The 19,021-nt window shown below is 34.4% G+C and overlaps 1 protein-coding gene across 3 annotated transcripts in view; it reads right to left on the reverse strand.

Annotated features, from left to right (window-relative positions):
- Nucleotides 1–19,021, reverse strand: part of Awh (Arrowhead) — a 65,788-nt gene that overhangs the window by 36,444 nt on the left and 10,323 nt on the right. For 2 of the 3 annotated variants that reach the window (XM_065364527.1, XM_065364526.1), the window contains exon 2: nt 1,625–1,750. The exons of the other annotated variant lie outside the window; for it this stretch is intronic. In XM_065364527.1, coding sequence (XP_065220599.1) covers nt 1,625–1,750 — 126 coding nt within the window. The remainder of the gene's footprint in view (nt 1–1,624; nt 1,751–19,021) is intronic. 3 annotated transcript variants of the gene reach the window in all.

Here is a 19,021-nt window from a genome sequence, read left to right on the forward strand (position 1 = left end):
GCGGAACGAAATTTAATTTTGGGAGCACGAAAAAGTTCGAAAAAAGCATGAATTTAGCTTTCTGAATTTTAGTAGGCATCCTGATTTTTAATTATTCAAGGAGAGGTGAAGGGGGGAGGGGGGAAGCTTCCGACATAAGAGAACCAAAATTTTTTGAGGCACAAAATACCTAAGTTCATATTTTTGGATTTTTCTCAAATTCCGAAAAAAGTTATGCTGGAAGCCCATTCAAGTAAAAAAAAAAATCAAAAACACGAAAAAATACTTTTTTATCTAAAAAAAATTTCAGTTTGTGTGACGAAATTCGTCTAAAAATACTTAATCTTCCTTTTAAGAAAAATTTCCCCGGTCTTCCCAAGATATTTTGGTCTCCTTTTATGAAAAACCATGAAGGTCCCTTAGTTGAAAAAAATCAAAAAATTGGAGGCCCCAAAGTTGAAAAAAATCAAAAAATTGAATCAGTCAGTAATTTTTTGAAAATTTCTCATTTCTGTGTCAGAATTTCTGTAAATAAGCTTCTTTTGAAAAAAAAACTCTCTTTGCTCATCCCCCAATTAACGTTGATTCTGCTGTCAAAACCCCCCCATGGAACAAATTTCCATTTTGGTGCCATTTCGTGAAGTCCTTTAGAGGACCCGAAGTTGAAAAAATCAAAAAAACAAATCAACGTCAGTAATTTTTATTTCTAAATATCTAAGCTTCTTTTAAAAAAATCTTTGCTCGACCCCCAAATTAAGGTTGATTTCACTGTAAAAGTCCCCCTATGGGGCAAACGTTTTCATTTTGGTGCCCTTGTTTGAAGCACTTTGGAAGCCTCAAAAAAATCAAATCCAATTTGGTGATTTTTTGAAAAATTTTCATTTTTGTGTCAGAATTTCTGAATAGGTAAGGTTCTTTTCAGAATAGAACTTTCTTATTGCTTGTCCCCAAGGTTGATTCCGCTGTAAAAATTCCCCATGAGAAAAAATTTCCATTTATGGTGCTCTTTCATGAAGCTCTAGGCCTCAGGCCCCAAAGTTGGGAGAAATTAAAAAAATTAGTCAATTATTTTTTTGAAAATTTTCCATCTCTATGTAAAAATTCTTCAAAATAGATTCATTAAAAAAAAATTACTCCTCCAATTACTACTTACAAATTTTTAAAAAAATAAAAATTGAAGTCAAACTTTTTCGAAAATTTGCTATTTTTGTTCCAAGTTCCTCTAAATAACCCCTCCCCCTCCCTCCATCTCTCTAGAAAAAACCTCCCTCGAACCCCAAACAATATTGACCTCCTTGTATGGAGCTCCCAAATTTGAAAAAATTTAAAAGTAAAAAATTATGCGAACATATTTTTGTAAATTTTTTATTAAAGGGAGTTTATTTTTATTTTCTGTTTTTGAAACATTATGAAAACATTTTTGATCAATGATCAGATTTTTGTTGGAGGAGAGGGGGAATGGGAGTAAAGTGAACATTGTCAAGCGTTTGTTTAACGTACGACTATATAAGCTCTTTTATATTTCATCCTGAAATTGTATAGGTATGGTACTAAAAAGGAGAAAAAAATGCATCGTGCATCTACAGGGACAAACCCACTCGAATAAGAGAAAATAACCGCGAAACTGGAATTAGATCAAAATTACCTGTTTTCTGTTGCGATTTTTTACATTGGAAATAGTGTTACTATTACGATTGCTGGTAAAATTGTTGGTTGTAAAATGATACGGTTTTTTGGTCGCAATTCCGTTTTCGCTTTTATTTTTCCAGCCCTGCACAAATATATTAATAACAAAATTAGGCCTTTTGCAAAACGATTAGGTAAGTAGACAAAAAAAAAAATGTATCAACAGGTATCGATAACTCTGGATGGCGTGCGTATTACGTATATTTGTATGTATTTATACTCGTAGTATGAGATGAAGAAGAAGAGAAGGCTCGAAAGTCGTATCATCGTCATTTACGTATAATATAATCGCGCCTCATTTATTCAACATACTCGGCTGATGTAGCAAAGGAGTGAATAAAAAGAGTTATAGGGCAGACGATGTGATCTATTATTCTTCATTCCTTTGAAGTGAATACCGCAACCGCTTCACTAACAGTTCGTCCGGTCTCATGAATCATCTCGCGCGCGGAGAACCCGTACAGGATTCTGAATTTTATCTTTGTAGTAGTTTCTTATACGTATGTATGTATACGATATACTATACGGTTTTTTTTCCTCTTAGGTTTTTTTCTTCTTTTTCTTATGTTGTATCTATAAGTATGGATGGGTATTGAGTATGGGTACCTTCGCGTATATTATTGTTGCGGGTATATTATATACGAGTACGTTACGTGTAGTGTAGTATGTCTTAGATATGAGTCTAGACTAGGTCTTAGATCGCGCTTATATTATCCAAAAACATCCGCTTATCGTTACTTATTGTCAATTTATTACTTCATTCACAAATAACCCAACAGCTTTATGTAAAAATTTATCAATTTTCATTGTTAGCTTGGAGAGTTCCTCGAAAAATGAGGCGTTGAAAACAGACGAGAGGCTTGAAACTTGAAAGGCGGGACTTTCGGTGGTTTGAGAGTTTTTAATACGACGAGTTGGAGTAGGCTTTAGGTTGTTGTAATTATGTACTTACCTACTTGAGATGTGTGATGAATATTTTTGTAATTTTTTTTAATGTTTGGGCATGTAGAAAATATATTTATGGCCCAGATTGATGGTTCCACTCTTTTCAGAGAAATTATGAAATTCTGGAGAAATCAAAAATTGTGCTGAAGGCTCCAGAATGGCCAGAAATGTTGCAATTCGGTTGGGGGAGTATAATTTCAATAATTTCAATTGAAAAGAAAATACATTTTCTCAAAAAAGGCATAAATCGTCGAAAAATTGTCAATTTTGAATTTTCAAAAATTTGCCAAAAATCGAAAAATCAATTTGGGCAGCTGAAATTTTGATTATGGGGGTTTGACACTGGGCTCTTTCCAAAAATCGCAGTCTCGTTCAAATCTAAGACGAACACCCCAAGAAGTTTCCTCGTCAGATCTAGACAGAATTTTTTAGTGCCAAAAATTGACCCAAAAACTGAAACCTGTGGAACGTGATGGAATTTTTTTGAAAATTTAAATGCCAATTTCCCCTTAGAAAAAAATCAAACATTGATAGAATTCAGTTGCAAAGTTGAAAATTGGTGCATATTTCATTGTTGACTTTCTGAATCCATTGTTGAGGGAGTGAGAAGGGGGGGATTCAAGCTCTTTTGGAGCTTTCAACTGAGTTTTGAGTTGTCTAGTTTTGAAAAAATTATCATAAAAAGATTCTGAAATTTTGGGAAATTCAGCTGCTGAGGCCAATTTTTCAATGAAAATGTCGAAAATTGATGAAATTAAGGTGGAAAGCAGAAATTTGGTTTATGTTACTCGTATATTTACGACCTTCTTAATCTAATGTGATCGAGGTGGGGGGAGGGGGAGGGAAGGTTCAAACATGTTTGAAGCTTTCAACAAATTTTTGGACTTGAAATTATCCAGTTTTGGAAAAATTGACATCAAAAGCGCCAAAATTAGATATATGTATTTAATCTAAAAATTCAGCAGGCTAAATTTCAGGCATAGTTGGGAAAACTGAATATTTTTCTAGTTTTCGTTTTTGTTTTCAGATTTTTGAGTTTTCAGTTTTTTTTATTTCGTTTTCATTTTTCGTTTTTACAATTTTTTTTTCTTTCGTTTCAGTTTCTTTGGTTTTTTGGTTTTTACAACCTTTTCTTCTTTTTTTATGCAAAGGAAAGTAAAAATTAGGAAAATATTCAAGAAATTTCCTTTTTTTTTTTTTTTTTTTGATTTACCTACTGATTTATATCTAATTCATACCTTAAAATTGCCATTCCTCAATGCCACAATCATTCGTATAGAAACTGAAAATGAAATTGAGAAACAAAATTGTTTTCAGTTTTCGTTTTTGTTTTCAAGTTTCTCAGTTTTCAGTTTTTATTTTGACTTTTTTTTTTTCGTTTCGGTTTTTTAGTTTTCTCAACCCTGATTTCAAGTTCCGATTTTATTTTTAGATTTCTGAATTTTCAAAAATTTGGAGGAACTAATTTCCTTATGTTATGTTAAGAAGAGAAAATGATCAAATTGAAATACATAGAACCCAAAAATTCAATTTACACTATATTTTCCATCTTCTGAATCAATTTTTGGGCGAATGGTGGATGGCTTAAAAGTTGACTCAATGCTTAAAATTTCAAATAAACAAAAAAGTCTGACAAAATATCTGGAAGAAATTTTTGAAAAGGAGGGGTATCGATAAGGCCATTTTTTGGCCCCAGACAGTTATCGACTGAACGACTCTTAAAATGTTGTAATGAATGCCCCAAATACGAATCCGTGGTTAGTTAACCCAAAATGCCCAATTTTTGGGCTCCAGGGGTCCCCAAAGTTGCGAATAAAAAAAATAATTTTTGGAACCACTGAGTATTATTTTCAAAAACTATTTCAACGTAAAATATCTGTTTGAACCCATTAAACATTATACGAGGCAATTTTTCCATTTTCGACCCTCGGGGGCAGAAATTGGGGGGTTTTAATTTTTGAAAAATTTTGGAACCACCATTTTGAGCCTACCCCTTTGAACCCCGCTAAAAAGCTGTTTACAGTTTATTAGTATCTGAAAGACCTCCATCCTACCAAATTTTTAGCTCAATAAAATTTTGCGCTGGTACTCAAAAATCCAAATTTCCAATTTTTTGTAATTTGGATTTTTTGGGAACGCCTGGATAGCTGGAAACCTGCGATTTGCGCCAAACGTAACGTTTTGAGGCATATATTCAATTACCTATGTGAAAAAGTTTAATTAAGCTTCCTGTATATTCATAATTTTGAACCCTTTTTTCAGGGCCCTCCATTTTAGGAACCCCTGAAAAAGACGATTATGCATATTTTTTCAAATAAATTGAAGAATTTACATTTGGAACACACTAGCAAGAGCTCGATAATTTTTCACTCGATTTTACCAATAACTTTCAAAATTGAGCTTTTTTGGGCCAAATTCTGAGATTTTACTCTTCGAAAAAACGTTAAAATCACGTTTTCATGATTTCAACGAAGTAAAATCTCAGAATTTGGCCCAAAAAAGCTCAATTTTGAAAATTATAGGTAAAATCAAGTGAAAAATTATCGAGCTCTTGCTAGTGTTTTCCAAATGTAAATTCTTCAATTTATTTGAAAAAATATGCATAATCGTCTTTTTCAGGGGTTCCTAAAATGGAGGGCTCTGAAAAAAGGGTTCAAAATTACAAATGTACACGGAGCTTAATTGAACTTTTTCATCTGGTTAATTGAATATATACTTCAAAACGTTACGTTTGGCGCAAATCACAGGTTTCCAGCTATCCAGGGGTTCCCAAAAAATCCAAATTACAAAAAATTGGAAAATTGAATTTTTGAGTACCAGCGAAAATTTTTATTGAGCTGAAAATTTGGTAGGATGGAGGTATTTCAAATAATAATGAACTGTAAAAAGCTTTTCAGCGGGGTTCAAAGTGGTGGGTTCAAAATGGTGGTTCCAAAATTTTCCAAAAATTAAAACCCCCCGAATTTCTGCCCCCGAGGGTCGAAAATGGAAAAATTTTCCCGTATCATATTTAACGGGTTCAAGCAGATATTTTACGCCAAAAAAGTTTTTAAAAATAATACTCAGTGGTTCCAAAAATTCTTTTTTTATTCGCAACTTTGGGGACCCATGGAGCCCAAAAAAATGGTCATTTTGGGTCAACTAACCACGGATTCGTATTTGGGGCATTTATTACAACAATTTAAGAGTCGTTCAGTCGATAACTGTCTGGGGCCAAAAAATGGCCTTATCGATACCCCTCCTTTAGCATAATTTTAGCCATTTATAGGTTTTTTTCAAATTCTTAAAAGTCAGACTTGACATCTGAACGTCTGCTTCAGTGACTCGAATATTAACCGTCTTTGTGGTTTTTTCGATCAATTTTTGCTTAAATTTTCAACATTTCTTTTTTGTGGTGCAAAATTTTCTCCTAATTTTTTTTTTTTTTTTGGAGAAGTCCCTGGAATTCTTTGCAAGCTCTGTCAGAAATTGTGTGTAAACCAAATTCCAGCTTTTTCAATGGGTAATGGTTTCTGAATGGTGAATTTCGACGCGAGTAAACCTGATTGATTTGCTTCAATTGCTCCCAACAGAATACGTGAAGTTGATGGATTCAATTTTAAAATACGAGCAATAAAATGTCCTGTAAATTTCATTTTTCAAAAAAAAAAAAATGTAGAATTTATTGGATTAAATATTTGTTTAATTCCTTGGAAATCCGAAAGAAGTCTCCCTTGGATCAACTTCCGAGTGTAAAATTGCCCCAAAAAAATGCGTTAATTTTATAGTCGATAGAATAAAATTAAACAGTCATTAAAAAATTAATACCTTCAAAATGGTATTTTTTACGGTTCGTTGATCTCTAAAAAAAATTTCTTCATCTTTTCATCGGAATTGAAGGAGGGGGGGTAGAAATACACTCTTTCAAAAGGTTCAGAGGATAATTGTCTGAATTTTGGAAAAGTGGCTGCTTGATTAAGTAGTTTTAATTTGAGTTTTTACATCCTAAATTTTCATTTTGTTTCTATTTGGTTTCAGTTTTTGATTATTTTTTCAAAAAGTGAGGATGAAATTTTATAAAGGCAGGAAATTGGCCTAAATTCATAAAAGGTTACTTAGACCAATTTTTAAATTAAATCAGGTACTTAAATGAATTTTTCATTCGTGATACTTTGCATGTTTCTACCTCGATTTTTTCTTTTCAGTCCTTTAATAGGTAATTAGGTATGTTAATTTTTAGGGTAGGATTAAATGGTGAGCTGGGAGTGTTCCCTCCCTTCTTCCTCCGTTCTCTGAATGGTTCTTTTTTTTTGTTATTTACACGGCTTGATTGATCTACATACTTTTTCAAGGTAGTACTAAACGGTGTCGAGCAGGGGATGATCCCTTCCCCTCACTCCGTTCACTGAAAATCTTGATGGAAATGTTCGTTTCTCTCAGATCGAATCCCGATAGATTCAAATCATGAAAATTTATGATTCGTGAGCAATTCAAATTCGATTCGATTCTTATTGCAAAAATTATTCGTGATTCGTAACATGAATCAATGAATCATTCATTCACGTTTTAAAAACTGAAAAATGATGCGAATGCGAGATTCGATCCAAAAACTCGATGGTTTAGACAGTTCTGGATTTCCTCTGCATTCAAAATTTCCAGCTAAATTTTCCTCAATCAGGGTGTCCACAAGCCTGGAAAATCTGGAAAACCTGGAAAAGTCAGGGAATTTGGTCGGACTGGAAAAGTCAGGGAATTTCGTAATTTTCACGCAAAATCCCTGGAATTTTGGAAAAACGATCAATTGCAAATTTTGGAGAAGGACCTGTGATGAATGAAAAACATTATTTTTTATTTCTCAAAAGACAAATTTTCAACAGCGTTTGCCCTCGCTTCGCTCGGGCTTGTTTTCTTTTCTTTTTCTCAGCGAGATGAACATATTTTCTAGATAATAAAAATCAAGTTTTAAAACCAAAAAATGAACTCCTCACAAAAAACATCGTTTTTATTCATCTCGAAGTACAACTTTACTAGAGCTTTCGTCCTGCTTGGGCCTGTTCTGTTTTCTTTGTCAAAATCAACTTCCTTCGAGAAAAATATCATTCAAATTCTGAAATTTTAAAAGCCAAAAAAACTACTTGTCCTCACAATGAAGAAACCTCGTTTTTATGCCTCTCAAAATGCAAATTTTCAGAAGCTTTCGCTCGAGCCTGTTCTCTTTTCTTTTTCAAAAGTAACTTCTTTCAAAAAAACATCATTCCAATATTAAAATTTAAGAAACCAAAAAATAAACTCTTTGCTTTGAAAAAAACAAATTTCATATTTTTAGGCCTCCAAAAATCCAAAAAACAGAAGAAAAATTTTCATAAGTTATTCATCTGAATATTGTAGGTATCAATTGGCCAACATTGATGCATGTTTTATTTATTTATTTATTTTTAATTTAAAAAGTTAATAATCGAAGTTTAGCTGTTTTTTATATCCAAAGATGTATCCAGTTCGAAGAGAAGCTTATAAAATAAAATTACACCCCCCCCCCCTCCAAAATCCTCTTTAATTAAAGTGTGGGGTAAGCGTAGAAAATAAAAATAAATGGTCTGGAAAATGGAAAAATTGGTCTGGAAAACCCCTGGAAAAGTCGGGGAAAATTATTTCCAGAAATGAGTGGACACCCTGTCAATTTTTTGTTCACCCTGTAGCGAAATATAAAAAGATAGCACCCTTATCCACCATCTTCATATTTTTCATATTTTTTTATAAGTTTCAGATTGAGAATAATTAGGGAAAAAAATTATTAAGGTCTAAAGGAAGTATCCATGTTATCAAATTTTTCACTCGAAGAAAAAGAAATCTCTGAGGTTAAGCTTATAATACAAATACAAACACCAAAGAGCAAAAAAAAAGTAAGAAACACAAAAATAGCAGTAATTCATTACCTTCTTGGGCTTCGTGGCATCTGATCTTTGAAATGGGAACAAATTTTTTGAGTCAAAAAAAGGAAATCCCTTGTTGCTCTGTAATTTTTTTGATTTTCTTAGTTATCGAGAGTCATAATTATTCAGAAGTGTTTTTCCAAAATCTGATAACACACCCTTCATTTAATAAAAAAAAGCTGTTTAAATAGTTTGTATTTTTTTTTCAACTTCACTGCTCTGACGTGAGAGAGGAAATTCGGAATTTTCACTCATTTTTAACGAGTAAGTATTGGAAACAAAATCAAAATACTGCTTTCATCGTGAAGTTTAATTAAATTTTGGAAAAACACTTCAAAAAATACTAAAGATATCACCGTATTTCTAATTAAAAATACTTGTAAAATACCTACGATTTTTTTAACAAAAACATCGAACAAAATATTTTAAAGCAGTTGAATAAATACATTCAGCAATCAAAACCCCATCGATGGGGAAAAAAGATAGGTATAGTCGTACAAAACAAACAATAAAAAAGTATAAAAATCTACGTACGAAAAAGATACTAAATAAATCAAAAACAATAATGAAAAAAATAAAAGGAAAAAAAACTTATACCATTTTTTCATATGGATTTAAAAACTCTAATACACGAATAAATGAAAAAAAACCAAAGGCAAACAAAAAATAAATGACCGATAAGCAACAGCTGGTTAACACTGTATAGTTTGATATGGTAAAAAGCGCGTAGGTAATTCTTTTAGGCGAGGGTGTCGAAAGCACAATGGTTGGCAGTAGTAGAAGTTGACACTCGTCAACATAGAACCTCCCAGTGGGAAAACTGAAAACGTTTCGAATTCGAAAATTAATTGTCGTTATCGTCTGCGTTGTGTATAGTGAGCAAATGTACCTACGTCATTCAAAGACGTGGCATTTTTTGGCCAATATTTCTTCGAGATACAGCTGTGGCAATTTTTTTCAAAATTCCAGACTGTCTGCGAGAAATGCGTAGAAGAGGTGCAGAAATTGGCTGAATTTTCGAACGAATTGCCTATACGTTGGTATAGGTATTATAGCCTATAAGCTCACTCCTCACACATTACGAAATGAAAAATATGTACGTAAGCGAATTTGGCAGTTGATTTTTCGCCTTCTCGAATACATAATACTTTAATAAATACGGTATCTCGTACGTTGCGGCGAGTTAACGCACAAATAAAACATATGTTCTTAGACGTCGTTTATCAATGAGAAGAAGGGAGCGATGTAGGAGAAGAAAAAAAAGGTTCAAGTGACTCGAGAGAAGCAAATGTACTATAAAACCGCATGTGGTCATCCACTCGGACGCGAGATTATTATCGAATCAAGCCTCGTGCCCTATTCCACCTTCCCGAATGACAAATCCTCATGAAAACCTAATGCTAAAGCAATCTATGAACAAAAGATTTCGACCGTCGTGTGCCACTCTCGGTTTGATTTTTACTCAATATACCTACTATCCTAGGCGAGGGCTCTCCTACGCTACTGCTGCTGCTGCTGCTGCTGCGGTCTCCGCACACGAGAATCTATTGATAAGTTTTCTTCTTTGAAATTTTCTATATTATCGACTCTCTAGCGGCGCTTGGCAGCTGATTTTTTTCACTTGTTTGAATCATCGCGTCTTGTGACGAGAAGAATTTGTTGTATCAAGGTGTGAGACAAAGTACATAAATATTATACCGATGTATTAGTTTTGGTGTATTTTAACGTAGGTAGGTAGGTAGTTAGGTAAGAGGCGATGAGAGATGAGGAAGACACGTGGATGGTATTTTTGGCGAAATGTGGATTTTTTTTTCTGTTTTCGTGTGTTGCGAATTGTTAGCTAATGAAGGTATATCGTATTGATTTGAGGATGTGGTCAAGAGTTGAGAGATTTCTTTAATTTGGACTTCTGGTTTTGTTGTGGTATTTGAATTGAAATCAGATAGGGATGCTTTCCAATCAAGATGATGATGATAATGATAATGATGACATAAGAATTCTAAAAATTTAAATGCAATTAACCCAAATAGGGATAGGTTCAAGCTCAAGTTTAAGGTCATAAATGTAGGCATATTATTGTTCTCTAATTGAATAACAATGAGGTTGCAATCTGTACCTAGTATTGTATGCTCGTATGTAAAACCGTCTTTATAGATTTGAAGACCTTCGTAAACAGTTGGCAGATCTTGGAATTGTCTTAGCTGAATCCAACTTGAAATCTTTCAAAATCCAAGACCACATTTAGGGTTCTACTGAGTGATTGAAAATTTGCAAATCTCTTATTTTTGGTTAAATTCGTGTTTTGAAAATTTTTTTCCCCAAATACGAATTCGAATTAATTAAGCAAAAACATCGAAAGATATCAATTTTCTGAAATATTTTATGAGTTTTTTGGCCAGGGTATATTTCTTGAGTTTTCGAAGTTCGTGATAATGAACGAAAAATTGGCACCACTGCATTTGAAAATATTTCCTCAATTTCAGAAGTTATATATTTCGATGGTTTGGCTTATTGATACGAAATATTTAAGGAGAAAAAATTTTCAAAACACAAATTTGCCCAATAAATAGGCGATTTACGAACTTTCAACTGATCATTATAGAATTTCACTAGTGGTCTTTGGTTTTGATGATAATGGTCTAGGTCGACGCAGAATCTCAAATACTATGTTTTGGAACCGGACTATTTTTCCTCAGACAGATTAGGTGGGGCCCAGGGAGAAACAAATCACAATTTTTTCGATAATGTCCTCTCCGTGTGGACTCATGTCTCTCCTTCGAGGCACTTTCGAGTCTAAAATGTTTTCTTTGTGACTTTAAACGCGAAATGAAAGTCTCTGCCGAATTCGGTCAATATCCTTGGATATATTTTTTCGCGATCGATCAAGTTCCAGGAAATTAGTAGAGTCGATGAGAACGTTACTGGCGACAAATCAAAAAAAGACAATCTTATTCGTACTCGGCGCTGCCAAAAGATGATTTTTCAGGAAATTTGGGGTCAAGGGGTTTGTTGGGGGGAGGGGGCGGAGGGAGGAAGGGTTGAATCAACGAATAAGTAATATTCGTAACGAAACGATATTTGTCATTTTTGAACATTTTTACCTAAATTTTGGTTCTGAGTACCCCCCCCCCCCCAATGGTATTGGGAATTTCATCACGAAAAGTTCATAGCCGAAACAAAAAAACATTACACCTACTCCAAGGATGGTTGAGAGATCAATAAGAGCGATTTTTTCCCCCATATTGTAAGGAACTTACAAAGAAAATGTGAATAAAATCAGATGACTAAAAAACAAAGTCATGCTGAAAACATCCAGGCCCAAGGAAAAAATATGGAGGGTTCTCCAATTTTATTTATTATTTTATTTTCCGAGAAAGACCATCATTTTTTTCGTTACCTAGTTATATGCCCAAAATTCTCTTCAAAAATGCTGGACGAGGGCCTTTCCCTCCAGTTGGGTATTTTTGTTTTAATTTTTCTTGGGTGTTTATTCGTCATTTTAGCACCTTCTCATCCATTTTTGACAAACTTGACTGAAATTTCATAATTTCTTAGTAATTTTTACTGTTCTTGAAACTTGATGCCTTTTTGAGTGATTTTACTTCGTTTTGACGCGTTTTCAACACTTTTTCATATACATATACTTATTATGTTGGGGACATTTCATCGAAATTTCATCTAGTGATTATTTTGGGGAAAAAAGAAGGAAAAAAGGGGGAAAAATCAAAATCGAGTCTTCAGAATGATTCGAAATCACCAGAAATCAACTCGGGGGGGGGGGTGTCAAAAATGAAGTACAAACCGAATTTCAGCCTTGTAGGTAAATTTGGTAAAATTTTAATTTTCTCCCATTTTTCCATTTTTTGCTCAAATTTTCATTTTCGTAAATTTTCCAAAAATCAAAAAATTAATTTCAGCTCCGCTCCTGAAATTTTGGCTGATAGCGTATTTTGGAATCCTATATCGATTCCTCTTTTCCCAAATCAAAAATTTTTGTGCTGGTTGAGATATCTCCATCTTTGAGTATCGTTAGATTGACGTAAAAACAGTAGGTATAAATGTTGTAAAAGTGATACAAAACCTGAAAATTGAAAAAAAAACATTCAAAAGTTGTTGCAGTGTTCATTTCACAGTTAATTCGGTCAGGTGGAGAGGGAGAGGGTGACTCGAATCCACGACAAATACATTCGGAAGGTTGCAAAAAGGCATACTCTAAATTTATAATAAGCTTTCTATATCCGAACCGGATCGAAATCCCAATTTGAAAAATGGACTTTTAGTCGGGGAGCCCGCAGAAGGATCTATTGCACCCCTCCTCGGTCGATCCTCCGAGACAACTTTTTTCTTAAAGGGGTAGTCCTAAGCAACATTTCTAGCCCTTGTCCTCAAAAAAAAAGTGGCCCTACTTACAAAATGGCGGCCATTTTGATTGACAGGTCAGCCCAAATCGCAGATTTTGCGTTCCAACATAGGACTTGCATGACATTGTTTAAACCCTGCGAAGGTAGATCGAAAGATCAGTTAAAAATTTATCACCTGTAAAAATTTCAAGTGCTAAAGTGTTTTTTTCGATTTTTGGTGAATTTTTAAAAATTAAATTTGGGCCAAAAATGAGGAAAAAATTAAAATTTTACCAAATTGACCAAGAAAGCTGAAATTTGGGATATACCCTATTTTCAACATGCCAAATCGATTGGAAACTGTTTCAAACCGTTTTGAGCAGTTCTGGAGCATCCAACAGATTTTTGAAACTCGAAATTCTCACAAAATTTCGTCAAATGGAGTTTGAAAGCCGAAATTCATTCTGCAAACTAATTTCAATACGCTACGAAGTCAACTGCAGGTAGATTTTAAGTCGTTTTGGAGCCTCCAGCGATTTTTTGAGAATTACTGGCGCCTCCATCAGTAGATTTTTGAAACTTGAAGTTTCGCAACATTTCATTAAATGGAGATGAAAAGCCGAAATTCATTCTGCAAACTAATTTCAATACACTGATAAGACGACTGAATGTGGATTTCAAGTCGTTTAGGAGCCTCCGGCGATTTTTTGAAAATTGCTGGAGCTTCCAGTAGATTTTTGAAACTTGAAATTTCCCCAGAATTTCATCAAACGGAGATGGAAAGCCGAAATTTATTCTGCACTCCAATTTTAACATCCTCTGAAGACGATTTCAGGGGGGTTCAAGTCATTTTGGAACCTCAAGCGACCTTTTGAAAATAACTAGTCTCCACCAAATTTTTGAAACTTGAAATTCCCGCAACATTTTATCAAATGGAGTTAGCAAGCTGAAATTTACTTTGCAAACTAATTTCAACACGATATGAAGTCGACCGCGTGGTGGTACAAATGGTTTTGAAGCTTCCAGCTACTTTTTGGAAATTTTAATTCTCTAAAAAAAAAAAGCCATACAACCTGTCAGAACGTCGCTGGAGGCTCCAAAACGACTCGAAATCTGCCAGCAGTCGACTTCGTAGCGCATTGAAATTAGTTTGCAGAATGAATTTCGACTTTCTATCTCCATTTGATGAAATTTTTGGATATTTCAAGTTTCAAAAAGTTGCTGGAGGCTCCAGTAATTTTCAAAAAGTTGCTGGAGGCTCCAAAACGACTTAAAATCCACATGAAGTTGACTTCGTAGAGTATTGAAATTAGTTTTCAGAATGAATTTCAGCTTTCGAACTTCATTTGATGAAATGTGAGAATTTCGAGATTCAAAAATCTACTGGAGGCTCCAGAACTGCTCAAAACGGTTTGAAACAGTTTTCAATCGATTTGGCATGTCGAAAATAGGGTGTATCCCAATTTTCAGCTTTCTTGGTCAATTTGGTAAAATTTTGATTTTTTACCTCATTTTTGGTCTAAAGATTTTCAAAAATTCACCAAAAATCGAAAAAGGCACTTTAGCACTTGAAATTTTGACCAGTGATGAATTTTTACCTGATCTTTCGATCTACCTATCTTTGTACGTTTTAAATTTTATCCAGCAAGTCCTATGTTGGAACGCAAAACCTGCGATTTCGGCTGACCTGTCAATCAAAATGGCCGCCATTTTGTAAGTAGGGCCCTTTTTTTTCGAGGACAAGGGCTAGAAATGTTCCTTAGGACTCCTCCTTTTAGGAAAAAGTTGTCCCGGAGGATCGACCGGGGGGGGGGGGAGGTGCAATAGATCCTTATGCTGGCTCCCCGACTACTTTGAATTATCAAAAATTCACCAAAAATTGAAAAATTCACTTCAGCAGCTGGAATTTTAGTTACGAGGGGTTCAGACCATGCTGTTTCCAAAAATCTCATTCCAGTTCAAATCGAAGACGAACACCTCGATCTCAAATGCTTCCCTTTATAACACCTTCAAGACCTATCTAATATGCACTTGATTTTTCAGGGTAGTTATGGAGATACTCCAGTTAATACAATCATTATCCATAGTCTGCCTTCTTCAGTCTTCTCACACACACTGTGCACACACACTCGTACCGATATAATACTATATACTTGGCACGAGAGGGGTACGCGGGTGTACGCGATCCACGGTGGAATAAATTACAAACACTTTATCATCGTACAAATACCAAATTGAACGGTTGCTTCGCGAGTTTGATTTGTGATTAATGGCTATTGAATGTTGTACACGCGAGTCGTGGTCGATGGTCGTCGTCGTAGATCTGTCGAAGAGAAAAACATGCATAGTGATGTATTCACACCTGAGTCGATCTAGGAATGTCTGTGCAGCGCGCTTTGATCGTGAGCGACAATTCGATCGTATTTAATGTACCCGACGTTACAATGATTGAAATCTCAAAAGCCAAAAGTTCAAAAATGTACATATACTCGTACCTATGTGTGCGATCTATACATAGGTTTAGGTAGGTATATCGATTTACGTTTAGCTCTGTATACGAATAGTAGTGAAACGATCTGTGGTAGTCTGTTTAATTTACGACACAGTCGGTATTGTATACTGGACAATGTGATCGATAGCTTTATGTCCACGTGTGTACTTCTTCGCAGCCACTATTATAGATATTAATGACGAAAAAAAATTTCTGCTGGTCTTTGAATAAGTGAAAATTACCAACCATATGTAAAAATGAGAGGAAAAAAAGGCACGAGCTCGGTGTCCATTAGAAAAACAAGTAAAATTATATAATGTAGGTATCAAATTATCATTTAATGGTTACGTGCAAAGTTTACCTATGAAATTGGTAAATAGGTCGTTAACGAATAAGAGAATGCGTTGAATATTAAATAGTTTACTATTTCTGTACTCCGCACTTGCCAAGTACACAAAATGCCATTTGCATTTGATATACCTATATACTATTTTACATATATGAGACTGAATTTTCTATATGTATGTGTGTGTGTGTGTTTTTTCTTATTTAAAATACCTACGCTTTGCATTATTGTGCAGTATAGGTAGGTATATGGGGATAGGTTTAGGTATATGTGTATCTGTGTACACCTAATATGTACCTATACACAAGTACATCAAGAAAATGTCAACCGAAGCTATTTGCCAAATGCGATGAAAATAGGTGACGCGCGTTTGCCTCATTCGTTACGGATACTATTATGAAAATTCATCCGATGAATGGGGACAGCCTAAAACTACTCGTATACGTGAAATATGTAAAATACCCGATACTCGGGTTTCCTTTTGACTGCGAGAATAACTGTGGTATGGATGAAGCAAAATGGGTACTTTGGGTTTTTGTTCTATAGTACACACATGCACTGGATACATTCTCAAGTCAAAAGCATTCTTAAGTACGAGTATTTAGCCTAAAATGTGGATAGTTTTTTCAAACGTAGGTATCGATGAATTTTATTCAGAAAATCAGAAGATCTCTTTTTAGGTTTTGAAACGTAGAAATTAGATTTCGAAATGGAAAAATTTTATTTGTTGGGAAGAAAAGGACTCGCATAAGGGAAGTATTCCAATCGAAAAAAAATTTTAAACCCGTCAAAAGGGAATTACGTAGGAAAAAACCCAGAAATACACCACAAGCAAAAATTTCACGAGTTGAAATTCTGCCTAATTGCTCAAGACTGCTGAAACTTGGAGAAAATCTGTTTGCTGTTTGCGACGTTTCAAAGGCGATTGAGAGTTGGGGTTTCAAAAATATTTACTAAAAAATTCAAAAGTTCCAAGTTGAGCTTTTCTGAAAGTTCCAAAATGAGGTTTTCTAACAAGAGAACTTCTTGAGGTGTCACATTCCGATTTGAACGGGACCGTGATTTTTGGAAAGAGCATAGTCTAAAACCCCCAAAACCGAATTTTCAGCTGCCCATGTTCATTTTTCGATTTTGAGCGAATTTTTGAAAATTCAAAATTGACTGTTTTTGGCGATTTATGCATTTTTTTTAAAAGTACGTTCTTGATCAGTAAAAATAATCAAAATAAATCCCAAAACTAATATCAATTACCCGAATCCAAATTTCACCATTTCCAGCCATTGTGGAGCCTCCAGCGCGATTTTCAATTTCTCCAGAATTTCGAATTTGCTCCAGAAGGCGTGAATATGCAGTTGGGGTGGTAAAAATCGAGTTGTGTATTACACTCAACCTGTTTAACGAGTTTATCCACATTTGAGACGATTTTGAGAGTGACACCTCAAGAGTGGTTTTTTGATCAGCTTTTTTCAAAATTGAAAAATTAAAAAAATCAAAAGATAACCGTTTGTGAGGAAATGTTTGAAATTTGTGCGAATCGCTGTATTTCTTCAAGAACTAACCCCCGCAGCGTAAGTTCTACCACCAGCCGTTTAGGAGCGAGAGTGACACCTCAAAAAACCACTCTTGTGGTGTCACTCTCAAAATCCTAATCGGCTCAAATGTGGATAAACTCGTTAAACAGGTCGAGTGTAATATACAACTCAATTTCTAGCTGCCCAACTTGATATTCACGCCTTCTGGAGCAAATTCAAAATTTTGGAGAAATTGAAAATCGCGCTGGAAGCTCCAGAATGGCTGGAAATTGTAAGATTTTGATTTGGGGGGTTAGTTTTGGACAAAATTTTCAAAAATTTCCACACAAACTGGAAACTTTTGATTTTTTGGATTTTTTAATTTTGAAAAAAGCTGGTCAAAAAGCCACTTTTGAGGCGTCACTTTTAAAATCAGTTCAAATGTGGATAAACTCGTTAGAGAAATCGACTGTAATATACAACTCGATTTTTAGCTGCCCAACTTCATATTCACGCCTTCTGGAGCAAAATCAAAACTCTGGAGAAATTGAAAAATCGCGCTGGAGGCTCCAGAATGGCTGGAAATGGTAAAATTTGGATTTGGGTGAATAATATTAGTTTTTGAACTTATTTTGACCATTTTTACTGATCAAGTACGTATTTTTTTTTAAAAAAAGCATAAATCGCCAAAACCAGTCAATTTTGAATTTTCAAAAATTCGCCCAAAATCTAAAAATGAACTTGGGCAGCTGAAAATTTGGTTTTGGGGGTTTTAGACTATGCTCTTTCTATAAATCGCGGTCTCGTTCAAATCGGAGTGTGACACCTCAAGACGTTCCCTTGTAAGCTCAATTTTCAAAAGCTTCACAAATTTCGGAGCTACGAGTATGATTTAAAAATAAGAAAAAAATTCGAGAAGCGTAAATTTTTATGACTCTACATCTACGAACTTTTCGTGGTTGGATTTGCAAAATTATCGGACTATGGAGTGCCAAAATTTTGGTCAAAATGTTGAAAAAATGTCAAATATGTTGTGACATGTCGTTTCATGCGTTTTCGAGAGCGCAGATTACAAGTATCAGCTCATTTTTTAGATGCGACCCCTCCAACGTCTCAGTCCTCTCATTGATTACCAATATTTTCTGAAAATCGAACAAAATAATTATGGTATCAGGTTTTTGCTAGTGCTGAATTGAATCAATCAGATGTTTGCGTTTCCTGATTCCAAAATAAAAGTTCAAAAAAAAAAATGAAAATTTTTGCCTTTCTACTCTCTGCACGAATTTGTGGGCCTATTTTGTCCAAAATAGAACATTTTCAAATTCAATAAAATTTTAAAAGTTAGTTGATTACCAACAATTTTCAAATTTTTCATTTTTTACCAAATATCAGATATTTAAATATTATGAAATGAAATTTTTTCGAAATCCAAAACTCTCGCTACATTTGACCCAATTTTACACTGTTTTTTTTGTGATGTGAAAATTTTTTCGTTGAAGCTTTTGAAGATGTAAAAAAAGTATATTTAAAGTTTTCCTTTGTGGGTGCTGAAGAAGTGAAGAAATTGAGAAGAAGAGAATTGGTAAAATTTTCAGACAATGAAATTTCATAGCAAATTTCCATCAACTTGGCTTTCCGGTTCCTGTCTGAATCTTCAAAGTCGGTGGCAATTTTGATAAGTACCTCGCATGTCCCTTTTTTTCGAGAAAAATGTTTACATCATTGGATTCGTCTTGCTGAAAATCACGTAAGAGGTATCAAAGTCGCCCCCGACGATAATCGTTACCTATATTTATGAGGAAATTGAAGTAATT

The sequence above is a fragment of the Planococcus citri genome, chromosome 4, assembly GCF_950023065.1.
Source record: "Planococcus citri chromosome 4, ihPlaCitr1.1, whole genome shotgun sequence".
Taxonomy (NCBI): domain Eukaryota; kingdom Metazoa; phylum Arthropoda; class Insecta; order Hemiptera; family Pseudococcidae; genus Planococcus; species Planococcus citri.